General features: G+C 37.8%; 1 protein-coding gene across 1 annotated transcript; it reads right to left on the bottom strand.

Annotated features, from left to right (window-relative positions):
* Positions 1–771: 771 nt before the first annotated feature.
* LOC308418106 (olfactory receptor 52P1-like) lies at positions 772–1,698 on the bottom strand (the record flags this gene model as incomplete). Its single annotated transcript, XM_080913433.1, has 1 exon — positions 772–1,698. The coding sequence occupies one exon, from the start codon at positions 1,696–1,698 to the stop codon at positions 772–774; it is 927 nt and encodes a 308-aa protein (XP_080769559.1).
* Between the last annotated feature and the right edge of the window lie 14,593 nt (positions 1,699–16,291).

Genomic DNA, 16,291 nt, shown 5'->3' with positions numbered 1-16,291 from the left:
ACTTTAGGCTCAATGACCACATCTGTTTGCTTTAATACCAAGATGATTATTGAAATTATCTTTAGAGTCCATGGTTTTATTTTTTGCAAGTTAATTTAGACATGACATTTTATAATTGCATTTTTACAATGATTCATTATCATAAATTTTATTCAAAGAATGATTTAAAACACATCAAGAAAGAAATACTTCATCACAGAAGGTATGTCGATATCTATGAAGGAGCTAAGCCATTCTGGATAAATTCATGAGGCTAATGTTGACTTAGAAGCAAGTAGATTCCACCTCACATACAGTATCTTCAATTATGAATCTAGACAGCTTGACTAAGTTTGCTATGTAACAATTCAAATTGTGCATTTCAATAGTCCATACATGTTGGTTATACATGTTATATACTGCACACACACACTATCACATTCAATTGAGTAGCCTTGGAAAATTTTACATTGCTAACAAATTAAAACATCCCGGTAAAATGAGTATATACTCTTTCATTTCCTTTAGTGGGTATCATAAAGTAGAATCCAGTGAGAAACACACCAGGATTCTTTTAGCAAGAAGATAGTTGTTAGATATAAACAGAACTTGAGAATGAGCACATAGAAAGAAATGGAGTGAGACCACTCTTCTGTGGTTTATTCTTTCCACAATATCCAGAGTTTATCAGAAGTTACTACTGCGTCTTGGATGGTTGTCCAAGGTCTTCTCAGATTTCTTTATCATTTATCTAGTTGAAGAATTATTACTGAGATTCACATTCTATGAAGTTCATCTGCACAAGCATTTGGCCACTCTATCTCGTATCTCCTTCATCTTTATACCATAGATAATTGGGTTGAACACAGAAGGTATGAGAAGGTAAAGGTTGGCGAGGATAATGTGAGTATGAGGTGGAATGTTGCGGCCAATGCGGTGGGTGATGGATGAAAACAGTGCAGGTATATATGTGATGAGAATGACAAAGAGGTGGGCTGAGCAAGTGTTAAGAGCTTTGAAGGTGGCATCTCGAGAGTTGAGGCGTACCACAGTCTGCAGGATGAAAATATATGAGAAGCCAATTAAAACCAGATCGAGTCCCACTACAAGCAAGATCACGAAGAGCCCATACATTCGATTTGGTCTGGTGTTACTACAGGCCAATTTTACCACAGCCATGTGGTCACAGTACGTGTGAGGAATGATCCTGTGACAGAAAGTCAGCCTTTGAAGCAGAAGAGGCATGGGCAGGATAAGGATGACACCCTTGGCAAGTGCCACCAGTCCTAGGCGTCCAACTAGAGAATGATTCAGAATTGTGTTGTACCGCAGTGGCTCACACACAGCCACGTAGCGGTCAAAGGCCATTGCAACCAGTAGGGCTGATCGTACAACTGAAGCTCCATGAATGAAAAACATCTGTGTGAAACAGGCATAGACAGCTATGACTTGATCATCAAACCAGAAGAGGCACAAAACTTTGGGAAGAAGGGCTAGAGTAGAGATGAGGTCAGCCATCATAAGCAGGGCCAGGAGTAGGTACATTGGTGTGTGTAGTGTGGGGTCTCTGATAACCAAGAAGAGGATAGCACTGTTGCCAATGAGGATGGCCAAGAGCATGAAAGTGAATGGAAGAGAGAGCCACAAGTGTTGTGACTCTAAGCCAGGCACTCCCATAAGAGTGAAGGTCATGGAGTTAGAGTGGTTGAAGATTAACATGCCAGAAAGTATTAGTGGTTGTTAAAGAAGGCTGAAATACCTGCCAATAAGACATGAGTGTTAGTTGATTTTACTGGATTTTTTGTTCCAATAGTTTGCTAAGTTGTGACCCAAAAAGAATTGTCATAATGTCTTCTTACAGTTATGTAAAACACAGCCCCATTTCAGTCCCATCATTAGGACCTGTTGTTGTTTTTATAATCAATTTTATGGGCTTTATCCTTCAATATAAAAAATGTATAGAAAGTCTTCATTTTCACCTTTCACAGTTCAGCAATCCTACACTTAAAAAAAAAAAGCCCATCCCCCACATGACAGCAAGATCACTTAACAGGTAACATGCCTGCTGTGCAAAAGTGATGACCTCTTAGATTCTTTAAAGCCATATAATAGTGGGATGATAGAAATGCTCTACAGAGTTGTTCCCTCACCACCACACACACATTAATAAAAATAAGGTCTTAGAATTTTCTGAAGTTCTGAGTAACTATAGGAGAAACATTTTCAGACTTGGACAAAGATTGAGATAGTGATAGAATATCATGGTATTTTCACTTGTCTGTCTTATATACACAGAGATTGAGAGGGGGAGCAGGAGGTAGTTTCAATTCTTGTTTCTAGATGACTGAACAGTTAGGGGAACTGCTATTTAAGATCTTTCTTCTTTGCATGCCATGATTTTCTTAGGACTATCTCTAGTAGTAGCATTTTTTTCTCTCCCTGAGCTCTGTTTGGTGAACAAAATGTGGAAGAAAAGATCTATAGAGACACTATGAAATGACTACCTCTCCTCATTTCTTGAACTGTACATGTGTACTCTTTCTGTATAATTCATCAAGATATTATTCTATTTTCTATCATTACTGTCCTTTATATATAAAATGTCCACTGTATTATGTTTAATTAGGAATATATACTTCAAATTGATCTATTGGATCCCCTATGAGTATTCACTCATTGCTGGCTTCTCATGATGAATCTGCAAATGTTTTCTTTCCAAGGATCTTTGAACAATCAGTGCAGTCATTAAAGCAATACCACAATCTACTAGTAACAACTTTTGGGGTAATAGAATACATGTGATATGAAAAGAGAAAGGGGGCTATTTGTGAAGACAAGGGGACCAGTGATGGGGCGTGTAGAAGAATGTGGTTGGGGGAAAATAAAATAAAATATAATGTATGAGAATGAGAAGATAAAAGCAAGTTTTTGTACATCAACTTTAAAAAAAGAAAAAGAACAAGAAGTCTATGTCAGATACTATATTCAAATAAGTTACCTATATTTGGTGGCCTTTCCTTGGACAGGTAAAAGGCAACTTTTACACTATATACTGTTTTTTATCTTCCACTTTGTCATTTTCTTCCATTTCTTTCTCCATCCCTCCTTCCCCCTCTTTCTATCCCCTTCCTTCCTCTTTCCTTCATTCTCTCTCTTGTTTTCTTTTTTTCTTCCCTTCCCCTTTCCTCCTTTCTTTTTTCTTCCTTCCTTTCCTTTTTTTATTTCTTCATTAAAGACAGAGTTTCCCTTTTAGTAGCCCTAGCTGTCCCCTTTGTGTAGACCAAGCTATCTTTGAAATCACAGAGATCTTCTTGCTTCTGTCTTCTGAGTGTTGGGACTAAGGTCATGGTCCATTACTTCATGACTCCATCAATTTTTTTTCAAGAGCACAGACATTGAGTGTGAACCTATAATCTTTGCTTATGTGTCTATTTGTTGTGAGATTTAGTATTATGGTGTAAAGTAATATTCATAAATTTTCTGAGCTGTTGAAACTATGAGGACAATGGCTCTTATAAGAGGTATCACTTTGTGTGAAGAAAGGATTCATATTTCCCTTGGATTCCTACTAAGCAAATCATCTTTACAGAGGAGTATATAATAAGGAAGGGAGAAAAAGACCAAATTCAGGAAAATCATTGCCATAAAAATACCCCACTATCACTAATACTTCAAACATTTTAGACGATCATGTAATATTCACTTAGAAGGGACTTTGCCTGCATAATAAGTAGATGGTAAAAATAGTTCATTCTGATACAATCCATAAACATTCCAGATGAGGGTAGCCTTGGAGAATCTATAGATCATATGCAAAACAAGAAGATGCAATGAAGGCATTTGTCTGACTATATGGCTTTGAGCTGCTTTGTTATGCTAGAATTCACTGATGAGATATGAGACAATTCTGTGAAGACTTTGCAACTCTGTGAATTTGTTGACACAAATTGGAGCAAATTGAGCAGCTGCCAAGACTTTTGTAACTTCTTTCATGGAGTAGAAACATAAATATTAAAGTAGTTTATTGTAGATATTTTCTGCATAGTCATTTTCATGTCAAAACCATAGATATAATGTCCTTTGACTAATATTATAGATTCAGAGTTAATTAACTCTTTTTTCACCTTTTCTTTTATTGTTGCTGTTATTCCTCTTATAGAATTATCAAAGATCCCCATGCTTCTTACATAGTTATCTAAGCCCAATTAAAATTTACAACTAAAGTAATCTGGCAGCACCACCCTTGCCTCCTATACTAATTATCTTAGATACTTATGAAATCAGCACCTTTATTGAAACAGATGGATTATACATAATTGAAGTTGCCATATTTTTAAATCTTTAAAATGATCTCTATTGACTATAGAGCCAAAAGGACATGAACACAGAATGGGAATAGTATTCTGTTTTATCTTAAATTTCTTCTGGGTAAAACAATGTGCTCAGGCCATAGACTGATTGCATACAGTCAAATGGAGGATGATTTTATGTATTTTATTGCTTGTAGACTGGAGAATGTGAAAGTAGTGTGTCCATAAGATTTTGTTCTCCATTATGCTGCTTGGATAAGTACGTCTCTTTCCTTTCACACCCAGCCCCACCAGATCATTTATATGTTATATAACCACAAAATGATTCATACTATTGTCATGAATCATAAATACCAAGAGGTATAACAATTCTGTTATCTAGACACAGACAAGTGCATCCAAATGAACATCTACTACTGGAGCCTAGCAGCTCTAGTCTGTAGAGCACATGCATTAATTCCCTGTGCTGCCATGTTGAGAAAGACAAACCTATCATGCATGAAGCTAGGTCCTCCTTTTTTCTCTATTCTTTTACCCCACTCTATTTTGTTTTTCTTTATCTGTCAGATAAATTTACAGATAGTGACTACAAAAATCAATAAATGTTGTAACTGAGGCAGGCAAGAGATTGTGGTGCTTTAAGGAGAAATTTCTTGTAGAGGTAGAAAGAAAATAGTAAAGAATATTTTCCAGACTCTTAGGAAATCAGACAGCATTCTGTATGGGGACGGATGTATGTGTCTGTGTGAGTGTGTGTGTGTGTGTGTGTGTGTGTGTGTGTGTGTGTAAACATACAATATCTGAAAACTTTGATTTGTTTAAGAAATAGAAATGTGTGGTCTTGCCTCCAACTATATAGATTTCTTGGGGCAGCCTCAGTTTATTTGATTGACAGCATGATTTTTGTATCCCTTTATTAATAAAGACATATCCTTCTTCATTTTCACTTTTTCTCTCTGCACACACTATAGTTCTTTTTTGAAACCTCAATTAGCTCAATTTTTCTTTCTTTTAGACATTCTTCCTATTTTGCTCATTCTTACTAAGTACTCACTACAAAGTTGGGATTGTAAAATAACTATCTTGTCATACTTCACATTTCTTTGTCATTAAAAATAATTTTTGTGTTCGTGGATCTTTACTCCTTCACTCCATAAATCTGCTGTGAACTCTCTTCTAACCATTCAGAAGGGAAATAGTGCTATCAATTGCTTGGTGTAAAAGTTGATGAGTGACTAGAAAATAAGTGCTTGTTAAACAGGATCAATGTGGGGGTGCAAGCAAACATTGAGAGAAAGGTACTTATTTAAATTTTAAAATGAAAACATACCTGGAAATATTCTATTACCTTCTTACCACCCACCTTGCTTTCAATAAGCAGAGCATTCTCATCTGAGGCTCATAACTTGAATGTGGTTTTTGTTTCCTGCTGAGTTGAATAGAAAAACACTCCCTCCCTGTGTTTCTCTCTGCAAGATGACATATACGTTTCCTTGTTGCTGTGGGCAAAGGCTCTCTCCCCATATAAAGGAAGTTTTTCAGTCTATGAATTCATCTTAGGAGAGATCTGAGTGTAGTGACAGGTCTTCGGAGACCAAGGAGAAAGGGAGGCACAGCATAGCTCATCAGAGAATACTGCTGGGTCTTTTATTAGAAGGCCAGTGTGTCTTGATAAACAGACCCCAAAGGAAAAGAAATTGTGAACATTTCCAGTTTCCATGTAATGTCACAATTTCAACAAAAACAGCTCCTCAGTGTTGTTTTCAGTCAAGAAAAACAAAGGTTGGTTTAATAGTTTGGATTTTCCAATTCAACTTTCTTCTTCTTTTGATATTTGCCAAGTAATGCCACTTTCCCTTTTTAGATTGCAGGGACTTGGGTGCAGTTCTTTCTGGAAATATAAGTAGTATTGAGAAAATTTTCCTTTTTTTGAATTTCTGTGTATTTTACTACTTGGCAATAATTCCTTCCTCTATAACAGAAGTTTCATGCCATAGGTACTGTCAAAAGTCCATTACTTGGGAACAACAGCTAGATATGAGGGAACTTTAAGGGGTGTCATGGAAACCTAGTACAGCAGAAACTTTCTAAAATACATGAGGATGATTCTAATGAAGTCACCAAATAGTGGGGGAGATGGAATCTCAAATGGCCATCTCTGTTAACAAAAGAAGCTTCCAGTACCAGGACTGGGTTACATCTAATTGAGTTGCTGGCCAAAGGGGACCCATGGAAATCTCCAAACAACTCATGCTGTTGCCAAGACAATAGGTTACTCTCCCCAAACTAACAGAAAGAGCACAGTGCTGAAGATAATGCCTAGACAACCCACTGAACACAGAGAGGTCAAGGTGGTGTCTACATAGAACCTTTACACTGACATTTCAGTTGTTTGTATGTTAGGGTATCATACTGTACAGGTTATCAAGACAGAAACATGACCAACAGCCCAGTCACAAACCCTTAGATCTCTGTCCTATCTACACAGTATGTTAGGGCAACACTGGCACAAAGTTCTTGGAGGTAAAGAACCAATGCCTTATTTGTGATTCCATGAGAAGGAATCCACACTCAACATTGTTTGGGTGACCAAGAACCAGAGTCTGGATATCCCAGAGACCTAGTGTAAAACCAAATACTAATCATTTTGAAGAAATAAATAGTGATAACATGATCTTAAAGTGGTAGACTTAGGATCTGTGGTAAAAGTTTGGTGGACAAGTAAGCTCTTTGGAGATAGTCCACTATTTAGCTTGAAGAGGCACAGCCCAAGGGAATCATCTCTAGGTTGCTTCTTGCTGGTGCATGCCTTCTCACGTTTATCATTGTGGCATTTCTCCTCTGTATAGCATGGTGTGAATAGGCCTGGGGAGAATCTCACTGCCTATAGTGTGGTGTGACTGCTTATTGGGATACTGCCCATTCTATTGGGCATTTTTCCTGCAGATCAATGTGAAGATGAACTTTTATAAGATAGTATTGTTTGGATTAATTAATGGTTTTGCAGAATTCCTGATTTGATTTAAGTAGTTTTAGGAAGTTAAGGTAGTTAATAAGAAACATTAGGGGGATAGATTAGGTTGTTTTAACATGAAAACATCAGCTAGAACTAAAAGTAAAATGTGCCTCATCATTGAAGAGTAGTGAGGGTTGTATAGCTTACAAAAGGAGTACTGAGGTCATACATTCATTACAAGCATGTAATTGTACTTGGGAAATAATGTTGGTTTGGGACAAGTTAATGATTAAATAAAACATTCCAAGTTGGGTCTGAGTTCTTTGATCTTATGATCTAGTGATACAGTCACAAGTTTTGGTATGCGCCATGAAAAGATAGGGTTATAAAAAAAAGAGTAAATAATTCTGAGTATGAGAACAGAGAATAGATGGTTTGTCAGTTTAACTGTTCAAGACTTATAAACTTAGACCTAAGACAGATGATGATCTGTTTCTTGGTAAATACAAATTGTTGTCAGCTGAGCATAGGGAAACATTTGCTACTATAGACTTAGCTTAAACTTTGCTAATCAACAAGAAAAGACTTATTTTTTGTAGTTATGATGAATTTGTGGAGAGAAAGATCATACGTGTTCAGTTAGGTATGAGTTTCAGAAGAATATATAATAATTCTGTTGTAATTTCCTTTTCTGTAATGATTCTAATTTGTTTTTGAAGAATATGTTTTTGTGGTTATTGTTTTTTGGAGAATATATAGCGTGTGGTTACTAGGTAGTCTTTTTTCGAACATTGAGGATTTTTGTTTTAGGTGGTTCAAAAGGGCCAAGAGAAAAATAAATTTGTTCAAAATTGTTGGAGACTCGTTTTATTCAACAAGTGTGTGTGTTTCTGTGTATGTGTGTGTGTGTGTGTGTGTGTGTGTGTGTGTGTATGTATGTGTGTGTGTCTTTCTGCCTTTTTCACCAGCCCCAGAAAGTGAAGTTTTGCTCCTTAGCACCAGTCTGCTGAATCCATGCCTTTCCTCAAGGCAAGCTGGCCTTTGGCAACAAATGATATTCTGCTATTTTCAAACACCCAGTGCATTATTAGCCATCATTAGGGAAGTTTCCTTTCTCAGCAGACAGGAACAAATACAGAGCTAGACATGTGTGTGGGGGAGGGGGAAAGAATTACTCATCATGAGTCTCAGGGAACCTTGTGGAAGAGGAAGTGAAAAAATGTCAGAGCCAGATGGGATCAAGGACACCGGAAAAAGAAGGCTCTCTGAATCCGGCAGAGTAAAGGTCACATGAACACACAGGGACTAAAGCAGCAAGTGCAGGCCGGCATGGGTCTGCACCACGTCCTCTGCATGTATCGTGGCTCTCTGTTTAGTGCTACTATGGGACTCTGGAGTGTTTGATTGAGTGGGTCTCTGATTCTTGTGCCTTGTCTTGAGCTCTTTTCCTTTAGCTGGTTTGACATGTCTAACTTTAATATAAGTGGTTTTTCTTTTATCTCACTTTTTTTGTCATGTTTAGTTGTTCTCTCTTAGAAGCCTGTTCTTTAATGAGAGATTAAAAGGCAGTGGATCCAGAGGAAAGGAGAGCTGGGGAGAGGGGTTTGGAGGGTTAAAGGGAGGAGAAATTGTAATCAAGACATATTGTATGAAAACTAATCTGTTTTTAACAACAACAACAACATCAACAACACTGATAATAGAGTGCGTTCGTCTCTTTAAGAGGACCTTTGAATTCTAGAACCACACCGGCCAGTGCCGCTCCATGTGATCTGGTGCCATCTTCTGGCCTCTCCTGGAACTGCATGCCCGAGGTGCACATTCATATAGGCTGGCAAAATACATAACCCATAATTAATTTATTAGATTATATGATTTATTATTATATTTTAATATAAAATATGTTAATTTAATAATAGTATATTATTAATTACATATTAAAATATACTAAAATAAAAATAATAACTAATTAAAAATCTTGGCTGAAGATCTCTCCCTGTATTTCTTATGTGTGTGTTTTAACTTACGATGTGTAGTTGGGTGGGTGCAGAGATGGGACAGATCTTGGAGGAGGAAATCATAATCAAAATATGTAGAGAGAATATTTTGCCCATTCTATGGATGCATTCTCTGTCAACTAAAAAGCTTAGGATACTCTGTGGTTTAGACAGTAAATAGAGGTAGAACATCCACGAGAGAGAAAGGATTCTGCAAAACAACCAGGAGGGACATTTGCTGGGAAGACGTAGCAGGAAGGGCCCAAGATATTAAAGCACAGTGACCAGCCATGTGAGAGAATGAAGGCTCGAATACATGGGATAGTTTAACAATTATTAACCATTTTATTTGTCTATATTTCAAATGCTATTTCCATTCCCAGTTATACCTCCATACCTCCACATCCCATCCCACCCCCCATTACCCTCCCCTCTGCCTCTACAAGGCTGCTTCTCCACCCACTAACCCACTCCTGCCTCACCACTCTGGCTACCCCATACACTGGGGGCATCAAACCTTCACAGGACCAAGGGCCTCCCCTCCCATTGATGTCAGATAAGGCTTGGGCAATGTCTGAAAGACGCTCTAGCATATAACAAGGACACATGCACCACTGCGTTTATAACACCCTTATTTATAATATCTGGAAACAACCCAGATGTTGCTCAATGGAAGAATGGATACAGTAAATGTACATTTACACAACGGAGTACTACTCAGCTATTAAAAACAGTGACTTCATGAAATTCTTAGGCAAATGAATGGAACTAGAAAACACCATCCTGAGTGAGGTAACTTAGTCACAAAAGAACACACATGGCATGTACTCACTGCTAACTGGATATTAGACTCAAAGCTTGAGATATCCATGATACAACCCAAAAACCATATAGAGCTTAGAAAAAGGAAGAGCGAAGTGTGGCTGCTTCAGTCCTATATAGAAGGAGGAACAAAATAATTATAAAAGGTATAGCGAGGGCCTTGGGAGAGAGAAAGGGGGGAAGTGGGGAAAGGATCAGGTATTAGAAGAGACAGGGGAGAGGTAAGAGGTTCAAGAAATTGAATAGAAATATGTAGCAGTGGAGAATGGAGAACTGGGAATAGCCATTAGAAAGTCCTAAAAGGCAGGGAATCAAGAGGCTCCCAGGACCCAATGGTAATGAACTTTGTTAACATACCCAACAAAGGGGAGAGAGAACCTATAGAGACCACCTCCAGCAGAGAGGCAGGGCCACCAATTGAGGGATGGGCCACCGACCCATCTCAAAAATTTTAACCCAGAATTACACCTGTCTAAAGGAAATGCAGGGATGAAGAGTGGAGCAAAGACTGATGGAAAGGCCACCCAGAGACTGCCTCACTTGGGGATCCATCCTACATGCAGACACTAAATCCCTCACATTATTGCTGTTGCCGAAAGGCACTTGCTGGCAGGACCCTGGTATGGCTATTCCCTGAGAAGTTCTACCAGCACCTGAGCAACACAGATGCAGATGCTGACAGCCAATCATTGGACTGAGCACGGAGTCACCAATGGAAGAGCTAGGGGGAAAACGGAAGGAGCTGAAGGGAATGATAGTCCCATAGGAAGAACAATATTAACCAACCAGTCGAACCTGAGCTCCCAGAGACTACACTACCAACCACAAAGTACACATTAAGAGATCCATGGCTCCAGATACATAAATGGAATATTTTAAATTATATCTAGTTAGAGAAGAGCCTAGCTATATGGCCAAGTTTTTTGTAAATATATTTTGAGTCTGAATCGTATTTCTGGGAGCACTGGGCTGGGCGGACTAACTTCTACAAAAATATATTATCAAAAAAAAAAAAAAAAAACCAAACAAATGCTATTTTTTTTTTTTTTTTTTTTTTGTCTTTTGAGTTCTCAGCTCCACTTCAGGAGGCTCACAAAACTGCGCAACTACAGGTCCACTCATGTTTACGCTTTCTCTGGCTTCCACAGGCATCCCTGCTTCTACCTCTACTAACGATTTCTACCAACTTTCGCTCAGTTTCAGTTAACATCATATAGTCATTTCATATTTTCTGTGTCTGACATGTCCCTCCACACCGTCTCCTCTCCTCCCTTTTTAACTTTTCTCTCTCCCTGATACAAAGAAATCAATTAAGACTATCTTTTTTTTCTGGTTGCTTTACTCACTTTTCCCCCTCTTTCTGCTTTTGTCTATCTATCTGTCACAGATACACATACATACATACATATATACATACATACACATAGAGAGACAGAGACAGAGAGACACACAGAGAAAGACAGAGATAGAGAGAGACAGAGGCAGACAGACAAACTGCAAAGAACAGGCAGTCAAAAGTAAAGATTACAAGAAGTATGAGCATTTCCAGACATGGAATAAAGCTACTTTTTATAAGAATGAGTCTCTTTTGCCAATGGAAGCCTTAACTTTTTTTTCAAGACCTTCCTTTTCATTATTCAGGACTGAATGGCCAGCCCTTAACTTAAATTCATCTAATTAGGATGCTCTAGTAATATCTATGGAATCCCATTTGCAACAGCATCAACAAATGGAACTTGTGTGCATCTTCTACTGGCCCTTTTCTATGAAATCTCACTAGAAAGCAGACTCTAAGTAACCCAGTCCATCCTTGTGAAGCTGACCTGCCACAAAGATGCTACTTCTATCTTGGAGTATAGTACCCAGGACTTTCCCCAGAGCCTGATGAGTAAACTCGATCATGGAGGACAAGAGAAAGAGTTTCATAGTTTGTTTCTAAGCACCACCTGTAATATCAGAATTTTAAAAGTTGAGGCCAAATGACATAGAGTTCAATGCCAACCTAGCTATGTAGCTAATGCCATACTAACTTGGGTAGCATAGTGAGATCTTACCTCAGCCAAACAACAAATCACCTAAATTGTATTCTCTTTTTTTCCCCTTTGTTTCTATTATTGCTTTAATAATTAGCAATGAAATGAATCAAACTGCTTAGCTCTAGCTAGGTATGCAAATTTGAGGTAAAGATCTGGGAAATAAAAGTTTCCAGATTCTAGATTTTTAAGATTTCTCACTAAAATGATGGTTGCTTTGCTCTCTCAAACACACCCTGAATGGATCTAGAAAACAGTTGTGGAGGAACACCCAGTCTCCCGTGTTTGTCTTCAATGTTCATTGGCTTAGGATAGTGGTTCACTACATAGGCCAGTACTGCAAGCATCAAAATCAACTGGAAACTTCTTAGAAAAGAAAATTTGGAAGTTTTTCTCATCATTATACAGAATCAATGACTCTTAAAGTATAGTTTAGCAATTTGTGTTTAACAACAGCCACAGGTAGGATGGATATATAAGATGGATATATATATATATAGTAAATTTTGTATGTGGCTGGCTTAGAGAGTCTCTCAGAAAATGTGATCAAGCATTTCAAGGTAATCAGAACTCATAACTAATTTGGCTGTGGTTAAAGCTTAATATGGCTAAGTTAGTTTGGTAAATGAAAAGAGGGACATTTGGACAGGTGAAGAGGCCACCACCTGCAGTGCTTAGCAGAAGAAACTGTAAATCTACATTGACCACTCCAGCAAGCCTTTCTACATAATGCTGGCACCTAGATGTGCAGGAACTGCTTCTCTGGGATTCAGACTTTAAGATTCTTGTTTGTATTGTGAAGAAACTTTAAGACAAAAGGTTGCATCGAGAAGGGGGTTTACAGCAGAGTAATTTATAGTTTTGATAAGGTTTATTTCAAATGTATGATTTATATGAGGGAATTCTGGTGGTAAGAGGGGGATTGAGTCCTGTGAAAAACTGGGTTGGAAGCTTACAGCAAAGGGTCCCTCAGACACAACCTTTGTTTTTCTTTTCTTTTCTTTTTTTTTCTTTTTTTTCTTTTTTGAGTTGAGTGACGATGCTGTAGGTATCCAGTGAAGAGGTACGTATACTACTGTAAAGTATACAGAGATTCAGGTTTAGCGGTATTTATTGTGTAAGCCTTTCTAATTTCCTTGAGCTCCAACACCATCTTGCCATATCTTCCACAGGTTACATAAAGAAGGAAACAGATTGAGAGGCATATCACAAAACAAGAAGCACTCAGCAACAAAGGCCAGTCTGGGGACATTAGAAACATTAAACGGAACCCCTAGCAGAATGGTGCAGGGACAACCATAAGAGAATGAAGCTGCATCAGAAATGGACCGAGATTAGCGTCAAATGGCCACAGCACTTTTAGCCACTGTGGCTCTAAATTGTCAGACGCTCTCTGGTAAATAGGCATTTAGACCTGGAAAGTTGAAAAGAAAAAGAAATCAGAGACGTAACTTTGCCTAGGGAATATCCTACAATTTTGTCTTCCCTGGCTTAAGATTCATCTATGAATTTTGACCTGCTCAACCAAGATTGAAAACATGGAGCTTAATTTCCAAGGAAACAGAGGCTCCCTGGATAGCTTTAAACTTTGTGCAACTACCAAACTCCCCTGAGTCCATGAAGTCCATTCTTCATATAACAGCCTCTGATCCCTTCGTTCAGATGAATCGCCGAGGACCTGTAGAGAGAAGACAGGCCCTTTGATTTCCCCGAGGCTCTTCCAGGATGCAGCACCTTCTCATTTATGCTCTCTCAGAGTTCTGTAAGTTCTGGTGAAAAAAAAATTCTAGGAAACTGGATTATCCAAACTTTGAAAGAAGCCTCTCCACTTAACTGGTGATGAGAAATTTGCTTCAAAGCAGAAGGAATGAGGAATTTCTTGATGAAAATGTTATTTTTGTGTTGTCTCATTTTAATCTGCAGCTTCCCCCTTTAACCAGCACAATAGGGCCTCAGAAAAATAAAGAAGTAAGTTACAGGCTAACCAGATCTGTAATAAGAGAGACTATGAAGGCAGATTAAAGAATTTATTAATGGTAACACTTTAGCTATTACTAAATATGAAAAACCATATTAATTCTTAAAGGAAATTTGTGTGAGGCAGACATTGCAAATAGCAACAGCAAGAAATTGGGAAGAGGGAGTCAGCCAGGCTCTGGTGAGTAATCTTCTTAACACAAACACACACACACACACACACACACACACACACTTGGATTCTTACAGTTGACAGAGGAAGCCCACGTTTAGCTGTGTTCTTGTGCTGATACTCTGACAGTGTTCAGTGTATGTTATAGTTTTGAGAATTCAAGCCCCCGAGTTAAGTTCTTAGAACCTTGATAGCTCCGGAGGCATTGACTATAATGGCATAGTAAGACTTGGAGCAGTAATTGGGTCAAAGGGACAGATTCTTTAAACTGGGAAACTGAGAATGATCACAAAAGTTAGCAGTTTTACAAAGTGTTTTGTGCAGGCAATGTGTTGTAACACAGCAGACATGGGAGTTAGGCAAGGTGATGATCTTGGGACTGAGCAGGAAAAAAATGCCTGGCCCTGTGGCAGGCTAGTTAGGGCTTCCTTAGGAAGAAAGAGCTTCAGGGCCTGTAAAAAATCCTCAGTTATGTTAATTTAGGACATTTAGTTCAATGACACAGGGTAATCTTTACTTTCTCCAGCTTCTATAGGTACTTGAGTAATACAACATAGAGTCAGAGAGCCACTGGCAAGGGACGAAGTGCTAAGAATTTACAGGTTAGGCATAGTGAATGTGGGTATGTGCCTCTGAGGAAAGACTGAAAGCCCAGCATGTGTGTGAAAGAGACTTAGTAGTGTGTAGGATTGCTGGGCGTCTTCAGTCTGATTCTAAGTCTGTGATCTATGCTGAGCTGAGAACCACGTTAGCTCAGGAAACAATTATAGGTCACATTCCCTACCCATGAATACATCCAGTTTGTTCAAGGGCCCTTAGGAAATCTGTTTTCCAGTATTCCAATCAGGTGCCAAAAGACATACAAAAAAATCTAAAAAATGTATATTTTCATGAGTGTTTCCCTGACAACAGGACAAATTACATTGATTATAGTAAATAATATTTATTAAACAACTTAAATGGGCAATAGAGTTTAGTAAGTGCTTTTACTTATATTTTTATATTCTTGCAACATGTGATTTTTTTCTATGTTATAGATCAGGAAACTATAAGGTTCTAAAGAAAAATATAGATGTCACTAATGAGAGATTTATCCCCAGTAAATTCTAACAGATACAACTATATGAGATGTGGTATATGCTTTTGCTTAAATTTAACCAAGAACATGTCTAGAAAGGGCATCAGTAAGGGCTATCCATTTGACCAAGTCCCAAAACATCTCCTTAGAGAAAACACTACTGGATCAAAGGGATTGGACATGTAGATCCTTGCTCACCTTTCCTGCAAGGCATAACCATATACACCAGTGTGTTTACAACCCTTTTAAACTCTGCTCTAAGCCACAATTAGCTCTCTCTTTTCTGAATCATATGGTTTGTTGACAATAACCAGTGATTAAATAGATTTATCACCAAGCTCCATTTCTTTTGGCAATCCCATGTCTTCAAGAACAACTAATGTATATCAATACTTGAACCTGTTTACCCATATGATTGGGCTTCTTGTCCTAGTTTAGTTTTTCTTATAGTTCTTTGTATTGTAGTGAAGGACTGTAACTAGAGTAAAGGATTAATTGAGGAAGGATAAAGGTAAATTTTTCCTTTCAGAAACATAATGAAGTGTAAAAGAGGGTTAGCTTTACTATATACAGGAGAAGGTATTTTATTGAAAATTGCAAAAATTAAGGGACAATGTAAATGTAACTACGTATATAAAATATATCTATCTATCTATCATCTATTTATCTATCTATCATCTATCTATATATCTATCTATCATCTATCTACCTACTTGTGTTGTTAATATGTGTGCAAATAAAGACACATATGCACTTACACACATAAATATTCATGGATTAATGAAAAGAATGCCAACTACGGGGGATACTTGAAAATTAATTAGTAAGAACTCAATTCCAAATCAGAAACTGTTTTACCTTAGGTATAAAAAATGTTTATCTTGACAAGTGAGCTAGGATTTTGGGACTGATGGCCCCAAATTTGTTAATTTTTTAAAATATTAAAATTTGTTGACATTTTCCTATA

This window comes from Micromys minutus (genome assembly GCF_963924665.1).
Source record: "Micromys minutus genome assembly, chromosome: 2".
NCBI classification, from domain to species: domain Eukaryota; kingdom Metazoa; phylum Chordata; class Mammalia; order Rodentia; family Muridae; genus Micromys; species Micromys minutus.
Note: the sequence above shows the minus strand (reverse complement) of the source record. Positions and strands in the feature narration are given on the sequence as shown.